This window comes from Apteryx rowi, unplaced genomic scaffold (assembly GCF_003343035.1).
Source record: "Apteryx rowi isolate R43461 unplaced genomic scaffold, aptRow1 scaffold_19, whole genome shotgun sequence".
Taxonomy (NCBI): Eukaryota; Metazoa; Chordata; class Aves; order Apterygiformes; family Apterygidae; genus Apteryx; species Apteryx rowi.
The window spans coordinates 304,496-324,469 of NW_020448196.1; the positions used below are offsets into that span (position 1 = coordinate 304,496).

The 19,974-nt window shown below is 36.1% G+C and overlaps 1 protein-coding gene across 1 annotated transcript in view; it reads right to left on the minus strand.

Moving 5' to 3' along the window:
• Positions 1 to 1,452: 1,452 nt before the first annotated feature.
• Positions 1,453 to 19,974, minus strand: part of FBXL17 (F-box and leucine rich repeat protein 17) — a 293,203-nt gene continuing 274,681 nt past the window's right edge. Inside the window, exons 8-9 of the mRNA XM_026062188.1 lie at positions 19,562 to 19,704; positions 1,453 to 3,860 (exon numbers count right to left, since the gene is read on the minus strand). Of these exons, the coding sequence (XP_025917973.1) occupies positions 3,723 to 3,860; positions 19,562 to 19,704 (281 nt within the window). The 3' untranslated portion in view covers positions 1,453 to 3,722. The remainder of the gene's footprint in view (positions 3,861 to 19,561; positions 19,705 to 19,974) is intronic.

A 19,974-nucleotide genomic window follows, 5' to 3' on the forward strand; every position in this document is an offset into this window, starting at 1 on the left:
AAATCATCTCTGTAGAGCCTACAAACCCAACTGTTGGGTTCTAATCCCGGATTTGGGCCTCTAAGTGCTTTGATAATAGAGAGAAATAAGCTCCATGTGCACATGCCCCACGAGTGCAGTTTCAGAAAAGAAGCCAGTCTGGATACTGAGGTGGGGCAGGGGAGGCAGTTTAAATCTAGAATCACAGAATATAATTGCATGATAACTGAGGTTGGCAGGGACCTGAGGTCAGCAAGTCCAAATACCTGCTCAAAACAGGGCCAATTTAGAGCAGGTTGCCCATGCCCTTGCTCAGCTGAGTTTGGATATCTCCAAGGATAGAGAACCCACACCTCTCCAGGCCAAAAACCATTGCCAAACCTCTTCCAGTGTTGGACCACCTTCACAGTGAAAATTTTTTCCCCCCTTATATCTAATTGGAATTTCCCTCATTGCAATTTGTAATCACTGAATCTTGTCCTTTCACTGCGCAGCTCCAAAACATCTCACCCCATTTTTTCTACAGCCACCCACCGGTTAGTTAAGAAATCACTTAGAGCTTGCCTTAGCCTTTTCTTTTGTGGGTTGAACAAATCCAGCCCCTCCAGCATCAAAATGTCTCTGATGATGCAAATTCTGAGCTGCAGGCTATCTGAAGTCCTAGGAGAAAGAGGGTGAAGAATCTTACTGGCAGGTTTCAACAAAGATCTTGAAGGAACAAAGAAACTGYGACAATAACACAGGACTGATGGAACTTAAGAAATTGGAACTTGCCTGCAAGTTTTTAAATCCACTGTAAGTTTTGAATCAGGGAGAATAGGGGTATTTTTTCCTTTTACGAGGGACCTTTTCTTTTTCTCTAAATGCTATTTAAAAATTAAAAAGCATGCAGCACCGTCACTTATCTCTATAAAAATAATTAGGAAAATGGACTTATAAGGAAAGTAAAGAGCTGTAGCAGTAGTGCAGTCAGAAGAACATGTTTCAGTATAGAATTCTTATACCATGAAAAATTCCAAAAGGTGTAAATGCCAAAATTCACAGAAAATATTTAAATAGTCGCACTGAGATTTATAAAAATTAATGAGTTCAGAAAAGTATGAAAAAGACGAATAGCAGGTAAAATTTTGCTTGAGACAAGATACTGACAGGAAAATGTATTTCCAAGCACACGTTACGCAAGACTACTGACAGTGACTTAATGGTAGAAGTAAAAAGAGATGACCTACTAGATCTGTAATATACACACAAGCTTAAATACAGGTCAGAGTATTTTTTTTAGGTTGGAAAGGACCTTTGGAGGTCATCTGGTCCAACCCAACACTCACAACATGGCCAGCCTGGATCTGGTTGCTAAGGACCGTGTCCAGATGAGTTCTGCATCTTCAAGGATGTAGACTCCAGTCTCTCTGATAGCAGAGCCTAAATACAGTTAGCAGCACAGATAAACAGAAGACACCACTTTTTTCTTCTTTCTTTTATTGCAACCCATTGCAAGGTCAAAGGTTTCACGGAAAAATAGAAACTTACAAATTGTGTGAATTGTTTTAATGCACTCATAAAAAGAAATTAAATGAAGAATGACTAAGATTCTGCACTATATCTGCAATATAATCCATAGGCTTTATTCTGAAAATATTGTTGCCATTTTGGAGTAGATAAAAAGCCCAGCATTGTACATGTTCACATGTATTTATGGTATTTCAAGCAAAAACTTTACTATATATTTTTCCAGAGAAATTTGTTCATCATTTCAAGAAGTCTAATAAGAAAACATTCAACACCATCACTGGAATTACTGTGAGCTGATGTTTCTGTTGTCAAGAATTATGCTATGGAAATCAACATACAGTCCAATAGATTTATACAGGCATACTAAACATTTTCCAGGTTATGCTGCACCAGACCTTCTGGATTAGTAAAACATTTTCACAATAATGGCAATCCTTCAGCTGAAGCTTGAGCATTTCATATTTTGGATTAAAACACTGTAACCTTTAAAAAGCAAATATCCAGTGTTACACACCTCAAAAACATTCGCAACCAAATGGTAATACTCTAAAGGTTAGCACAACTTCAAACTGAAGCTGCAATGTCTGTAATTTCACTATCCGTCAAATTTAATTCCTAAGAAAGCAATGTGACACACAGAAAATTAAACTTTTAATGTTTTTACTCTGGCTATTTTCCTGCATACACCATATTGCAAATCAGTTTTGTATTAAAAAGAAAAAGAAACAATACTGCAAGTAAGGTAGCCTAAAGAGTTGGGAAACAAATTCAAAAATCAGTACAATGTGTAGGATGCATAATTTAGAGGATGTAAGTACTACTCTTCATCCTGAGAAATTACTTCCAGAGTTAGCCAGTTAGCCCCTGATCCTACAAAATTATATCTCTGCTTGGAGTCATTTTTAGATGGCCTTTTTGAGGTCAGCACTCCTTGCATTGTGAGATCTGTTCTAAAATAACAACCACACGTGAAACCAGAGGAATGCTCTTACTGACTTCTACTTATTCATTTGAATTTCACAATTCAGCAACATCACAGCATAGCCAGAGGAGACAAGATCATTTAAAAAAATGCAGCAAAATAAGTTTTTCAGTAAGATATTTCAATATTGTCTGCTAACTTATTTCCGACAGTTGGTGTCTTCAATTCAGCATCTGACTTTACGAAGTGGGAACTGGTTATCAGTGTTAAGTTAAAGGTAAAACACTGTTAGCTCACCTATTACAAAAATGGGAAGGTGCAAAGATTTAGAAATCTGTACAGCATCTCCTATATGACCATTTTAACAAAACAAAATGAAACAAGAAATCACTTCTGCAGTTCAATAATAGAAAAAAAGTAAGATTGTCCATTAAATATCCATTCCATCATTATCACTTACTAAGATTTCCATTCAAAATAATGATTTGTGTAATTATCAAAATGTTTATAAGAAAATCACAATTCTTTGCAGATTCTCTTATTACTGTGCATCTTAAAACTCCTGGGGTAGCTTTAGTCTAGGTAAATAATAAGCATCGAGTTGAGCTCCCACATTCAGCACAGGCCTATACTGCTCAATTACACTGGTGCTAGCACCGAGTTACCATTTACAAAGGAAACGCACATGACCAAGGCAAAGGAAAGTAAACAGAAGAAAACAAGCTTAATATCTTCTATAATTTCAAGCTATCCACAGAACTAGTAGGAATCCACTTCAAGAAGTCTGCCAAAGGCTTTTATATCTTTTATGAAAACAAAAAGATATGATGCATTTCTGAAGTTTTGCTTCAATATTAGTATAGTTGTACAGTACAGCAAAGTCAGTGTATAGCTGTTTCCATTTCACTGTAACTTGTGTAAACTCACAATTATATTGCATCATATGAAAGGTTGTGAACCCTCTTCTTTACCTTTGGGGACTTGCAGATTTTTAGAATAACAATTTAATATTCTGGATAGTTACAAGTATCTGACTACATCACAGTCCAGTTTCTCTCCCACAACTTCCAAGAGAGACCAAACATAACATTTTCATCATTAAAAATGAGACAAGAACTTGTTTTAAAAATAAAAAAATAAGGAGACTTATTTTGGAATAAGTGATTTCTCAATATATATTTTGTAGAAAATAAAATGAGAATAAAAAGAAAGTTTAAAATACTCCCGCAACATTGTACAAATAAAATCTGCAGTCCCCATTAGATCTACTGAATGCAGCAGTGCAGAACTGCCATAGCGGTCTAGGAGGTTAAGAGGCAGTAGACATATTGGGTGTCCAGCCCATTTGATAAGCCCGTTCCAACGTCCTCTTGCAATCCTGTAGTACAGTACTGAAGGTTATATGTGGATACTGCTGCACTAGCTGCTCCACTGTGGCTTCATTCACCTGCAATCAAAGAGGAGAATCTGTGATGGACAAAAAGGCTAAATAAATGATCAGATTTCASACTCCCGGGAGGACCTGCAGGGCTGGGCTCTCTGCTGCTAGTACACGTCTGCGTGCATTTATGACACAGCAAATGAACAAACAGCAATGCTCTCTTACAGGAAAAAAAAAAAACACAGCTCAATCTTATTCTAAAGGGAGAAGTCTTATATAATACATCCTAGTAAAAACTGTTGTTTTATTATTTGAAATGGAAAGCAAAAAGGAAAGACAAATAAATAGCCTCCCTTTTAAAATAATTTTGCTTAAAAAAAATGCAACAATGTTTAGCAGTTAAACTATTTTAATTCCACACATGCTGGCCACCCACACAGCCCAAACCATAATTATTCAAGGCAAAACCATCTTGTTTAACAGGGCACTGTCCAGAGTAACAGATTTCTTTCTCTACCTTGAAACAGAAGTGTATTAATTCAAACTCCCTCAAGCAGACAGAGGTTTGAAACATAAGATTTTCTTGGTTTTGGAAAATGAAAATGATAACATCTATGCTGATTATTAATTTATGGCATGATTATGATACTTTCACACACACCAAGTAGTAATTCCACAGTCTTACTGAAATGAACTTGCACTGTATGGTAGCTATCAATGTGACTACCATGATTTAAAAAAAAAAAAAGAAATAATTTGGTTACACAAGGAAAAAAATACAAACAATTCTATATTGTAGGTACATCAACTGGTAATATAGACCGACATTTCCAAAGGTTAGAAGTCCAACACATCTTTGCATGCATCACAGGTAAAAGTTTTTTTCTTTTAGCTGTTTGGTGTGAGGCTAACGCTGCACTAAGGGGTTTGTGGGCAGAAATGATGGGATCAATAATTAAAACATGCAAGCTTGTCAGGTCAGGGATGGCCCTCCGAAATCTTAGACATCAAAGGTAGCACCTTTATTCTTGATTAGACAAGGCAATCAGACAAGCCTAATTAAACCTAACACCTTTACAATTGCAGTGCTGTGAGGGGATTAATTTGTCAATTATTTTTAAGCTGATTGCAGTTCATATCACAGAAGCAGACAGCCTCCTTCATCCTTTAGATAAATAAAAGATTAACCTAAGAACCATAACTTTTAGGTAGCTTTCTTTGAAATCTTTGCTGAACACTTGGACATTTTTAAATGCATCGATATGGCATTTAAATGCTGAAGAACCTAGATCAGTAGGATGGAAGACTGATATAATTGTTTGCCTTTTTCCCTCCCCAGTGTCCAACATTCAGGGCCAAAAGTAAAAAACTAAACTAAAATGTTTACTATCATTACAAAGATTCATCTGGGGAATAACATTTTAAAGCACAGTGACCACAACATCTAATAATATTTTTGTCCTTAAAAGATATCAAGGAGTGCATCCTTCTGAACAGTGATTGCATCCAATGACAGGGATAAATGAAAGGTTTAATATCCAGTTCTTCCTCTTTGATAACAGAAACACTCAATCTTCAATGGAAGTTTCATCTAGCTGAGACAGACTTGGATAGAAAACTGGTTTAACCTCCCTTCGAAGCACACACTGCACTTTTGGCAAATAACTACGTTATAATAACATCTTCCAGTGCTGAAAAACAAGAAGTGACTTTTAATAAATTGAAACGAAATCAGAGATAGCATAAATCCTCCAAAATATTTGATATTTATAGGTGAATACATACTTTCAAACTGTCAGCAACACTTCACAGAAATATTGGTTGGAAGGGAAGAATCCTCATAACAGCATTTGTTACTTTTTGCCTATTCAAAAACAGTCAAAAATCTTTTCTCTTTAAAATTTGCAGTGCAGAGTGCCATGGCAGAATCTAGGTTACCATTTTCACCTTATGCTCTCAAGTACTAATTCTAAATCAGCAGAATTATAAACCTACTTGTCCACAACAGCTTCTCCTAATGGTTACCTCTGCCAGAATGAAGATGCTCACCACAGAGAGCTGCTCATTTTGTCCTTCCTAAATGGAAAACTAAAGAAAGGATATTGCTTATCTACTAGATAACTGTAGATATTAATCATGGAGAGAGGATATTGCGTTTTAACACACACCTGTTTTGCTTGTCTTGTTCGACAGCACGGATATTAACTTTTGATATTGCACCAATATTGTTTGATATTGTACCTAATTTTGCAATTCCATAAGCAGATTCCTATCAGAGGAAACAAACTCAGAAAGTAAGGCAAATTTTTTATAAAGAGTATGTTCAAACACAGTAAGAGAACAAATGATCAGAGAAAACCATGGATTCTTCATGTCCTCGTATCTTTGACTCAAGAATGAACACATATGTGCAAGTAACAGTGTAGCAAGATACAAGTTAATATATTTACTACAAGGCTAATTTATGCAAAATAGCATGGCTCATGACACTCAGAAAGACAGATCAGATGCTACAATAGTCTCTTTTGGTCTTAAAATCTACGAAGAGATCTGTAGAAAAACATTTAGCATTAACCACTTGTCCTGAGTTATCCAGTACAGTTATTACTACACACAATAATATTTAATAAAATTATTACTAATTACTATTATTACTTTACTAAACAGGAGAAGAAATTTTTTTGGTATGGAGTGCCAAATAGAATAACTATGTTGCTAACAACTTTATAGGCGACACAGAAATATGACCACTCGGGGCAGCATGACATTGAAAGCAATGCAAACGTATAGTCTGTAGGTAAAATTGGAAGCCAGAGGAAAGGACACAGTGAAGCAAGTGGACAAACAGCAAATAGTGAGAAATTATGCTGGACATATAAATTCAAATTTAGATTATGAAGAAGCAAAATAAAATAAAAAAAAAGAGAAGGACCCTATCTGGCAGTCAGACAACCTACTTGAATTCCAAGATGAGAAAAAAAATATGGAATGTTTAGCCACAAATGATTCCCTACCAAAACAAACTGAAAGCTTGTCTTTTACCACAATGAAAGTCAAACCAAACACTAAAACAGAGTAAATTTTTTAGTATTTTAAACTTTCCGTAGTATTGGACTCAAACTAAATCTAAAAGTCAGGAAAACAGAGAAATCAAGAAAATTTCAGTACTTTGTTAATGAATAAGATAAATAATGTCTACAGCAACTCCCTTGGCATCCTTGTCATCAGTTCCCCTAATTGTAGGATTAAGATGCAAAGAAGTCTGATATCTAAACCATTAGAACATGAGCTTCTGTCTCTGTTTGGTTGGTGATAAGACAAAAGCACTGAATGCCATTCCCAAAATAAATCCATTACATAATCAGAGCAATTCTCCCTTCTGAGCTTGAGCAGTCCTGTCCAATGAATGAAAAATAAAAATCTTTATATCTTAATATGCTTTAAAATGTTATATTTTTCTTCTGCAAAACTTCCATTAATCTTCATCTTTTGAGTTGTCAAAAGGAAGACTACTGGCTGAAGATAAACTAGTTAGATTATCTAATACATAATCATTCATTCAAATTTGAATAGCCCCTTCAATTATGGTTTTAACACAGAATGAAAGAATGCAGTTCTCACCATTAAGAATCTAAATAGGTTTGTGTGATCTTGGTCATCAAACAGAAGAAATAAAACAATAATGAATATTGGTTTGAAACTTATTTTTCTTGCTGAAATAAAAAATTATTCCAGGCCAAAGAGAAGATTCATTTTATGTAACTGTCATAAAAGTAAAGGAAAAGATGGGTTACAGAACCTGGCAGGAGGAATTGATGTCATCCCCTTTTAACTCAGTTACCTACAGTGCAGAAATCATGATTTTGAATCCTTTTTCTTAAAGACATCTGAACACATATCCCCTATTTCCCAGGACAGTATACTTGACTTTGTGACAAACGTTATCTGGGATGGATCCTCCTTAATTTCTTCTGATGGTGTAGTGTGGTTGTGCAGACAGAATTTAAATATTACCTGCACTGGATAAAAAACTACTTTCTTATGTGACAATTAGGAATTTTTCTGGGAAAGAGGAATATGAGTACCCATCTAGTCCATATGAAATAGAACAACATCAACAGAATGGATGTGGAAGACCTTCCTTGGCGTACACTAATCTCACTCTACTAGGCAGGCATACATGTAACGTGGGTCAAATATTGGGGAAAATGGGAGATCTGYGTTCAAAATTCTTTCTCCCCTTTAGATTAAGTGATCTGCCTACAACAAGAAAGGTGAAGAAAAACCCTGCAGTCTGAAAATATTTTTTCCAGAAGAAACTAATTGGCAAGTATGATCAAGTGAAACTATAGTTTTCAATCAATATGCTATTCACTCAGATTTTTGATCTTATATCGCTAGATTTATTGATCTGGTATGACTGCCAATATTTAGCAGTTTAGTACGCCACTGGCAGCTGCCATGGAACTCCAGGAGTAATTACTTTTACGCCATCCTCCCTGAGTTGTCATGGAAAATCCAAAATGCAAACATAAATAAGAACTTGATAATTTTCGGGTTTTGCTTTTAAATGTGCCATGTCATTTGGCAGACCTCCAGTGATAATTTTGGTACTGTCTTCTTTCATTTCTAGCTTCTAAAGTAAAGAGGTTTCTAAAGATATCAAACCATTCCATAGGGAATTGTTTAGGAGTAATGTCTATTATTCTTTACTTATTGCTTCCATTATGTTCCCCGCATAGATCTTATTACATTCAAAGGACTCAAGTGTTCCTAATCTTGGCAAGATAAATTACAGCTTTCAATTAAGGCCATCACTAGAATTAGAGATTTCTTTTTAATGAGGCTGATACCCTTACTTGCAAGTGAGGAACAGAAACAGAGGTTTAGGGACTTTTCCTAAAAAGGACTTTCCTAGTTACTTTTAGCTAATGTGCCTTTAGTTGATATAACGTCCAAGAGCTCTTCTCTTGGATCAGAATACTTAATGGCAAATAGAGATGCTTTAAAAAGTTCTGGTTTTAACCAAGAGAACTCTTTTACTGTATCAATAAGGAGAGCTGTAAGACTGCCTACCAATCTCAAAAGCTCCTCCTGGAGGTATTATCAAGAGCAGCCTCAGAATGCAGTTCTGATCCTAAAGCTATTAAAATGTGTCAAGAATGTCTGTTTTGTTCCATTCAGAGCAACACTGAAAAGGGAGAGTAAAGTCATTGCCTGGACTGCAAGTTTCATGTTGCTCATGTTCACTCATGTTGAGTGAAGAAGTATTCACCCTTAATCTAGAAGGTACCCATTTTTCTGCTAATTGACTGTGGAAATATTCACATATACACATATACAGTTGTGCAACATATCTAGGAATGGATTTTAATAACCTTCATGATCTGCATCAACATTCCAAGTTAATAATTGACATGAATGAGTGACAAACCAGCTTAATAAAAAATAAACTTGGATCACACACACAAAAAAGAGATTACTCTTTTCACAAAACACTTCTGAAAAGATACGAGGGTTGCAAAACTACTAGTGCAAAGATGTGCTATTARAACTTAGGAAAATTCATCTGTGCTCCTTAATTGTTCGTAACATTATAAAGGGATGGACTATTCAAACTATTTCTGCATAATATCAGCTCTTGCAACAGGCATGTGGCTAGCTGATTTTGGAGGGTGCTGACTTCATGGGCACTTGCCTCACTGCAGGTCACACGGAGAATACAAATTAAATGCATCTTCAGTCATATAATTTTCCTGGCTAGTCATTAATCAAAAATACCAAACAAAGCTATAACACAATTAGTCTGCAGTATTTGTACAAAAAGGCATTAACAGTATAAAGAACGGTTAGCTTAATTTTAGAAATTAAGTCCTTGTAAATAATTTTAGGGGCATGATAACAAGTGAGAAGTAACATTGATGCTGAAAGATCTTCAGAGCTGCTGTACAGATGATGTTTGATAATAAAGGTCAACATGGCACAAATTACAATCATTACGTTTCTGAACAAAAAGACTCACAAAACCAATCTTGCATAAAAAAATAACAAATTGATTGGATCCAAAAGGGTTTTCTTAATATGCTATTGAAAATTTACTTATGCAGTGGTATTGCAACATTAGGGGCAATGACGTTCCATGCATTATTCTGTCTCTGTATACATAGGGTAGTATTACATGAAAGCCCAATTTGCATGCAATGGATAAAGAAATTAATCCATAGTCATTATGTGTACCCATAATCATGGATTTCAGATATATTCTATTTTCCAGTTTTTCCAGCATAACAATAAAATCCAATACACACACACACTTGGAGTCATTAAGTAAATTCATATACACCTTCTCTCTCTTCTCTGAGCTATCGTTTGCTTCCTCGAGTCAATGTCTTATAAAAAGTGTACTTAATAACAAATGTTTGACTTTTTTTCCACTAATAGTTGAATGAATTATATTCTCAGGTGGCCCAATTATAACTGTTGCCTGTAGCCATAACAAAATTAAAGATTTCTGGAATAGTTTGTGTGAAGTGCACTTGATCAGCTAAGACAGACATATTCCACAGAGTGTAAATGACTTGCCTCATGCCCAGGGGCAGAACCTTTGTTTAGGACTTTAATAAAATAACAGCACTACCTATATTAGCACAACATCCTATAGTCCAAATAAAGTCCCTTACTATTTCAGCAAAAAACATATTTTGGCTTAATGGTTGCTGTTATTAAAAACAAACAAACCCCCCCMCACACACACACATGAAAAGACTGTATTTGTGGACTCATAATGAAATTGTCAAGTACAGTCTTTTTTTCCAAATATTGATGTACTACTATTATCATGACATTCAACAACTTAATTATGTACTGGAAAGATCTTAGTAATTCATCTCCCACTTAGATTTGGAAAGGGGAAGAAGAAGGGCAGCTAAGCAGAAATATATGTAATTTCTTCTATGGTGTAAAGGGAAATAAATGGAATACACAAATCTTGCAATAGTCAATGGCAGCACTTCTGGGAGGATTTCAGAAAATGTAACAAGGCTGCCTGTGGAGCAGACCATTTTTAAGTTCTTTGCTTAAACCTCAGCAGAAAGGTCCAAGCCTGGAGGGATGAAAGATTTTGTTGTGGTTGTTTACACAGGTGAATGTTATTGCCTCAAACTGCCAGTCCTTGCACAATTGCTGCCGTCTCGCAGAGGAAAGCGTTACTGCAAACTAACAAAATCCATTTCAGGTCTCTGTGAGTTTCCGTAGTTTTTTTGCAAGAGCCAATGTCTCAAGGCTTGCTGTGCTAATCATTACAGCCAACACAGTATTGAGTATTAACGTCCTGTAAGTGATAAAGATTTTCATTCTCAGTTCTCCTTGCTTACTATTAAATCAGGGAAACAACTCCAAAGGAGTCCTTTGGGTTGGCTGGTGGGTTTGCCAATTCTGCTCATTTCAATCAAACTTCTTCTAGACCCAACCTGTACAACGCTTCTGGGTAAAAATATTACCAGTATTCATAATTATTTCAAATTAACGACGAAAGTCTGTGTGTTGCTTTGTTTTTATTTATAAAAATTATAGTTCATAAGAAACCTTATCCAGTGAAATGACAGGGTTTTTTTTTAATATAATGATAGATATTCTTTCAGATTACCTTCTGCATGTTGAATTAAGTTTTGAATATTTTCCTTTCTATTTTGCTAGGTTAACAATAATTTGAGCACATTATTGCAATACTTGTCAAAACGAGGACCTGTAAAATTAACAGAGAAATCACTCTCAAAAAGTTTCCATCTGACAAAAATAATTGGAAGTTCCTGGGGACAATGCTTCTAAAAAATTTTCTTTTTATCATAAAAAATGCTGACTACGTCAGATTGCATTTTCCCTCAATAGTTGGTCTTACCCTAATTTTGAACCGTTGATTAGCAGTTGAGAGCCCATCTCTTATTACAGTAGATAGGACCAGGTGGTTGTTTTTAATAACAAGAGCAGACTCATTAATTCAAGATGACTCTATCTTTAGCCTACTGTCATGTATTGCTAAACAACTCAGCCTGGAAGATAAAAGTGTTTTGGTAAAGAAGTAGTTAAATTAGAAGTACAAAAAAGTTCTATTTGTATAAAGAATCCTCTTTTATATTTTAGCAGATGCTTTCGTTCATACACTAATGGGTCTGTTATTCCTGTTAGCTAGGAAGAAAAAAAGTATTGTTTTGTCGTTTAAAATTGTTGTATTGAAAACCGAAGTGAAATAAATGCTATTTTTCTTTTGTTGYGGGTTAGCAAGGATAACTGTAATTTCTTTCTAACAGGATTCACAGATTTTATGAATCTAAAATCTTCATTGTTCACACAGACTTATCAATGGCAGCTCCTACATTATATATATTACTTTAAAAAACACAGAGAATCCTTTTAAATATACAGCAATGTCACTTGAACAAATTATAGTGATTTACAGAGAAAATAAGTGCTTTAGAATTTTTTTTTTTTTTTAGGGAAGAAGGATTGGATTTTTCAGTCTTCTTCAATATCACAAAACCATAATTTTGGATCTCAAAATGAATCCTTTAAAAATAAAAGAAGAACTGGCAGTAATTTGTCGGGATTTTTGATCAGGCTAACGTTTGTTAGCATTTTCTGAAGATGGAAGGCAAATTGCTGCGATAATTATATTAAAGCAAGCCATAGCTCTGCATTCTTGGTGCTCTGCTGTTGACTAAGAATAATTTGGCTGGAAAAAGAGTTTGAAATTTAAAGACATACTTCTGGAGCCTAAGATCTTATCTCCCTTCTTTTCACTTACAAACTATCTGTCTAAATAGATTGCGGATGAAGGGTAAAAATGTTTCCAATCATGGTTACTAATAAAGTGGAAAACCCTTTTTGCCCTGAGTTAATAAGTTTTTTCACAAGCTGGCATTTCCGCATACGCAACAGTAGCTGCAGCCCAGTCAGCTAATGATTTGCGGTTTGAATGAGATACATATTTACAAATGTTTCTAAAACAGATTATATAGAAGGATGAAATGATAAATTATTAAAAATCTACTGTTTTTTAGAAAACCTTACTCTTGAGATGCAAATCATTTCTCTGACTTTTTTTTTTATTTTCAGGGGTCATCTATCTTCCTTCTTCTCTGTGGTAATACGAAAGGGTTTGTCTTTTTTGTCAATTGTACTGACCAGCAATTTCTGTACTCTAATCTCAGTAAAAGTATAATTGGAAGTACTTTCTACAGTTGATCTACTCTCTGGAATAAGTTACAGATTTAAGCAGTATTTTCATGAAAAGCAACCTGTATTTCTCAAACAAAAATAAGCAAGGAATAAAGAGCACAATTTATTAACTGAAGTTAGGGTATCCGTTCACAGCCAACTTTGTCAAACTCACTTCATTTCATTCACTCATAGCTGGGAATAACGAATTTTGCAGGTCTTTGTTTTTCAGTGTAATTTTTCTGTATATTTCCCCCCAAAAAACCTCCTGCATTTAAGTGGTAGCACTGATGATAACCGTTGCAAATAGCACCACAGCTATAGGGAAAGGACCAAGAACAGTGAAAATCTGTGTGAGAAAAGTTGCTAACTCCACCAGAAGATTATTCTGACACATTGTTCACCCAGTCAAAATGTCAGCCAGAAAAACAGACCAAGTTTTTAGCCACTATTTCCTAGGTGATATCCAGCCATTTTCCACAAAGGTGAAGAGTTCAGGCTGCCATTATCTAAAGCTCTCTGGGATGTTGTGAAGCACAATAAAGTAGTGCTACAAAAACATTTTTAAAATGAGTTCTTGCAATAAATAGCATAGAAAATGTTGCCTCTTTCTCTGATTTATTTCAGAAACATGAAACGTGAAATATTTATAAATATTTCAGACAAAACTATTTAAGTAATTATGATAAGTAAGTATGATTAAGATCAATTTAGGAACATGAATGTATAGAACTGTGTTCAGAAAAAGAAGCTTGAAACATGCAGATTCGAATCTTTGAGTCTTACACAGGTACAATTTTATGCCCTTGCGACGTAAGTACGGTTTGTAGGAATCCTGATGTCAGTTTTGCGGGCAAGAAGTGAGCACCACATAACTGTCCACACTGCTCTGAAAGTATTTCAAGTATCACTGCTCATCATGGAAGGTCTGTGAGAAAACAGTTTAGGGACACAAAAAAATACCATTGCTTACTGATTGCATATAGAAAGGAAGGACAATAATAAGTACATATTTTCATAAGCAGTGATAAAAAATACACAGATACAGTTAAGATTTGGTTTGAAGACTAGACAGTCATGTTCACTGCTGCCATCAGGCTGGGACTAAGATACACTGAGTATAACCCCATGACTCTAGAGACTACTCTGGGCCTGCCTCAGTATTTCCTGGTGACAAACAGAGCATTGATGTACCCGGGCAGCACACATAACGCTCCACCGCAGGCTTATCGGTGACTGCAGAGCAGCACAGCTGCTTTGTGCTCCTACACACCCTAGCCAAGTCCCAAAACATAACCCTGGAGGGCTATCGGGGCCCCCAACAGTGCAGCACTGCTCCACTCGGGGAAATCGGGAGCTCCTGAGTCCGTTGTGCAATGGCAAGGGCCCCAGCAGGGAACGAAGCCTGGCTCAGTGTACTTGGGAACTGTACGCACTGCTAATCAGTATCATAACACCAGAACGCAAAACAGAAATATTATGCCTTTATGCCTTTTCCCATTATGAAACACTGAAACGTCCTATTCAGGCCCTAAGCAACTACTAATAAAACCAGTTCCCTCTATTACTGATTTCAAAAGAAATGGAGAATCAGAATTGCAACATTTACTTTTCATGAAACATGTAAATCGCACAGTCACAAGAAGTCAGTTAGGTGCTGTACACACATACATACACTAATACACACATTTGCATGCAGCACATACTGTACATAGAGAAAGAGGTGCTTCAGGAAGACCATACAGAACTCCACACCCTGACTGGGAAACAGCAATATGTCTGGACAGATCAGGCTCTTTCAGGGATGTAGCTGTGGCTTGTGCACTGCCACCCACACCTGGTACCTYGAAAAAGATCAGATGGGAGAAGTGCCTAGTTGCTTCTGAGTATGTGCTGATGTTTAYTGTTAGGCAACTAGGGAATTTTATTGCCCCAAATACTTAGTATTGTACTTAAAAATATTTAGGTGTCTATCTTCTGTCTGGACACCAAAATGCCTTTGAAGGTTTGGATTACAGGCCCTCAGAAGTTTATCTGTTACTGAAAATTAATGGGACTTGGCTCACTGTATCTATGCTGCACAATGTAGGACCCTGTAGAGACCATCAAGTTAGCATTACTTGAGCTAGTCATGGAAATGGAAGCAGTAAGTTATATTGCACATCCATATGACTATCTCGTGAGCCTTCCTGACTGATGATTTCCCTCGGCAAGGTGCTGTACTTTGGTAGTTAAGCTGCTTTCAGGACCTGAGCCAGTATGTCCACACTGCCCTGCACCAATAATATCAGTTCATCCAGAGCTCTTTCCTGGTCTCAGACACTACAGCTATGTAGCGCAAGGAAAACATGTCAAAAGCCAAATTTGCCTAAGTCATGGAGGTGCTAGGGGGGGGAAAAAAAATAAAAATAAATAAATAAATAAATAAATATATTCTCAGTAAACCTCTAACATTTTTACATTGTAAAGAATATTTAGATCTTGTTTACCTGACCATAAACATGTATTGTAAAGCAAAATTCTGCTATGGTAGTTCTGAAAGGCTTTAAACATTCACTGATCTTCGACTTTACTCTTTTCTAGATTTGACTAAACAGTGATTATGATATTAAACATTGAATATTAAGTGTTAAAACACATATTAAAAAAACCTCCAACATAAATATGTGCTCTCATTATGACGATCTCATGGTGAAGTTGGCATATTTTATGAGACTTTAAAACATAATGACATTTATTTTAAGGCAAAGAACATTTTGCTGCTGTGGTGTGCATATTAGATGGTAGGGAACATGATAAAAAGAAAGGTCATGGCAACAGCAGTTTGATGAGAAATGAATAATCTGATTATTTTCATGGTGTGGATCAATAATGCTCTGCATCCACTGAAAGCCACTGCCTTGAGGCACTTAGATAATCAATGGAATAAAACAGAGCCTGCTTTTACCCAGGCCCGCACCCTCTCTGATCTTTCTTGGGAGGACCCTTGACGCCTCTAATTTATGTCAACTGCATATCAAAGAAATTCCAAAGAGACTGGGTCATAAAGAGTATTTTAGTTACAACCATTTGAAGTCTACTTACATATGTTCCTTATGTAACTTTGTGTTTAAGTACTTCTCCTTTAACACCTGGGAATTCCTAGCAAGGCATAAATGCTACCTGGAACAAGCATAACAATCGGTGCCTTGGAAGAGGAAGGCTGGTCAGAAGGGGCAAATCTAACTCTTCATTGCAAGCTGAGAATATTCCAAGAATATTCAAGAATTTCAGTCAAAGGAACATGTGAATAAATCCTTCTGCATCACCCAAGAATTCTCTTTAATGATGTGCTGAACACTGACATTTTAACCTAATAGASCAGTCACTGGAAAAAATTAGTTCTGCATGATATTGGGGAGAGACAGTTGAAGACACGATTTTGTTGAGTAATTTCTCTGTTCTTTTGTGGTGGAAAAAGTGAGCTGGCATCATCTGGCCGACTCTTAAAAGTCAAGGGTACTTAGTTCATTCTCTCTGTGGAACTATGTTTTCCATCAAAGCTTTAGAAGCAAGAAAATGGTTCCCAGTGGTAGTCYTAGTACTACAGTGTTTGCTTTTACAGCACTTATTCATTTCTTATCAAGTTTTAGCCACCATACTTTGAATACACACACACACACACACACATGCATGCACACAGAGTCAACATTGCTTTTCTATCTGCCCTGGAGCTTTCTTGGAAAGTAATTTTTTTTCTTCCAGTTCAGCTGGCTTTCACAACACAAAAGATGATGTATAATCTTTTGTAAAGAACTAGGAAAACATTAACCACCAATTAGAGGAATACAGACTGCAGTTCATATAGTTTAACTGATGAGGTAGTAAAACTTGTTTTCAGCATCAAGGTCATTGATTTTCTATAGCAGCTGAAGACAGAATAAAATTATTGCACTTATTAGATCTGTGTTGATTGTACAACATTAGCTAAATCCACAAAATAAATATATGTAAAAGTGATCAGGTGATTCAGGGTCAGATCTTATTCCCAAGGTCAAGTAACACTTTGAACATTCTCTAAGTACATAATCTTAGCCCAATTCAGAGAGAGTCATACACTCTTTTCTTCTGTTGGCTCTTACAAAACACTAAAGTTTAGGAGATTAAGTGGAGTCAGCTTTAACAGACAGAGCAATTCTTCCAAAGCGCTTACCCTCCCCTCAACTTGGAAAATTTCTAAAGCTGAGTTTGCAAAATGCTATTTCTAACTTTACAACTGAGCTAGAAATTTTGATTCATTGCCAGTTGATTTTTTTTTTTTTTTAACTGTCTTCTATAAAGCAGATGCTTTGCAAGAAATGCAAGGTAATGGTTTTGACCATGAAGCATCTTAGACTAATAAACTGTGTTTCTACAGGTTTAATCCAACCAGAACTTTGCAACCTGCAAGAGATGTTTCTGATGGGAATCATAACCTGGATGCTGAGGTTTGGTTCACAATGGCTGAAAAAGAAACAATCCTTACAGGTGCATTTGCAGGTTTGAGATTGGAGACTCTGAACCTCCAGTGACTCTTAGCTCTTTCTGCCCTGTTCCCAGATCTCTCTCTCTCTCTAAACTAACATTGTTGAAAACCTGACTCCTGAAGCCTATGTACAGGGTGATGTGGTGCTGGATTGTCTTGTTCTCTTTTCTTCTAGTGATAAAATGCTAAAAGGCATCTTCGTCTAAGAGCTGGATGGAAATGGGGAATGGGGTGTAACTACCAATAAACAATTATGAAGGAAGGCAATCTACTGCCATTTACACAGCTTGGATGAAAGTGCTGGGAAACGAGCTAATTTCTTTTCTTTGGGGACAGGAATTTTCCCCTCATTTGCCAGGTACAAGAAGATGGACCCGCTTTGTACCCTCCCCACAGGCAGTCAGGGATGCAGCTGAGTACATAAGAAGGTTAGGTTCAGATGAGCAACAGATTTCCTGTTAGGGGTATATTACCTAAAGGGTTCAAGTTTCTAATAAACTAGAATGCAGCTAGGAGAAGGCAGCCCTTAAACATGTGGGAACAATCCTGAAAAGAATGCTAACTCRAACTGTACAACTTAGTGTCAGTAGTATTTGAAATGACTTAAAGTCACCAACTATACCACATCCCAGGAATCACATTTTTCTCCTATATGACAGGACTAAAGGGTGACGAGCTTTATGGGAAGAGGCAGAAGAGAAGACAGACATGGGAAAGAGGTATACCATATATCCAAATGTGCAAAACCCATCAGCCTATACCTATCAAACTCCTGAGACTATGAACTGGAGCTCTAGACACAGAGGCTCCATTTAAGATATTCATTATTTGYGAGTCTTAAGGCATATATTTTAATATGTTTCAGGCTTTAATTAAACTAGAACAAAACTTTTTTTTTTCATATTTATACAGAGATGAGTAGTGATAGCATACTGAAAAGGAAAAAGAAAAAGGCTGAGAGAATTTCTGGGGTTAGTAAAATTCACTGCTATCATTCATAACATTACTCAAGAGCTTTCATTCAAGCTAAAATGGGAGGGGAAAGCTTCAGTCTGAAAAAACATGAATTCAATATAGTTGAACTTCTAGTATAAATACACTCATACAGATAAAGAATATATATTTCAATTGGGGCTCTAAAAATAAGATATGAATGCGTTAGTTTTTGTCTGTCCTTTCTCTGATCAATGTTCCTACTTTTCAGGCCATCCAGCCAAACTGACATTTTGACTGAGGACTTCCTGATGTGAAACTCATTAGCTCTAACACAAGCTAATCCCAAATCTCTTTTTTTCCCCAAAGGCTCCCCAGCATAAATGCAGTTAATATGTCTACCTCTCAGCTGAGGGGGAAAGTTATCACTTATATTCAGTTCCTTTCAAACTATAAAATTACAAACTAGGATTCTGTTTAACAGAAATCTTTATATAATATTATATTTAATGAAAAGAGCAAAATTAACCTACAGGCATTCTTAGTATCTTCCAAATGGGAAAGCTATATAATAAGAAATTCAATACTTTTTATTTTTTTAGCATTATAGTTTTATCCAAATCCTTGCCCATGTGATTTCAAAAGCATCATATGTGAGCAAGAGCACAGACCTATACAAAATCTCTCTGGAAGTAACATCGCAGCAGCTTCATCATTCTTGTGTTTCTTTTTACTTTCTTTTTTAAAAAACAAGCAGTCTGTCATTGTATGATATGACATACCAATCACTTTTAGCCAAAAACAGTCAAAATACAGACAAAATCTGCCCTCAGAGGGCAGATTTTACTGGTGTGAGTACCTCAGTCCAAATAGCCTTATGGGTGTATTTCAGAAATCTGTGTCAGCAAAAATTTATAGTGTTCTTTTTAGTTCTCTAGATACTTTTTTTAGCTAAACATGTGAATCCAATACACTAAAAGAGTTACCACAGCAGCGAATACCAAACTTATTTGTATAGGAAAATATAAGTCTCTCTCTCTCTCTCACGCACACTCTCATACTCATTCAGAAGCTACTCATTCAGAAGCAGATTCCGGTTCATGCAAAAGCTGCTTACCTGATCGCATCTCATCAGCCCTAAGTATCTGAGAGACTTGCTGCTTTGTGCAATTTGGGTGGCTCCATGGTCTGTGATTTCTTTACACCATCCAACATCCACTGTCTCTATTGTCATGCTGTATCGTCCAATAGCTATCAGGGCTGTAAAATATTAAAGACATGAACTATGGAGGTCAATATTGGTGATGGGTAAACTAAGTTAAATGTATGAAATGATATTGAAATGAAATTCTGAGTAGCAGTTTTCAAAAATTTCCTGGAAGAGCGGTCTTTCATCTTTCTGATAAACGAACCTGTACCATGTAAAACATCTCTATTTCAGCATTTTGTTACTGTAGAATAGCTCTGTCTCTTCAAATTAGGAATATACATATGTGCATAGATACACACAGACATATAAACAGATATTTC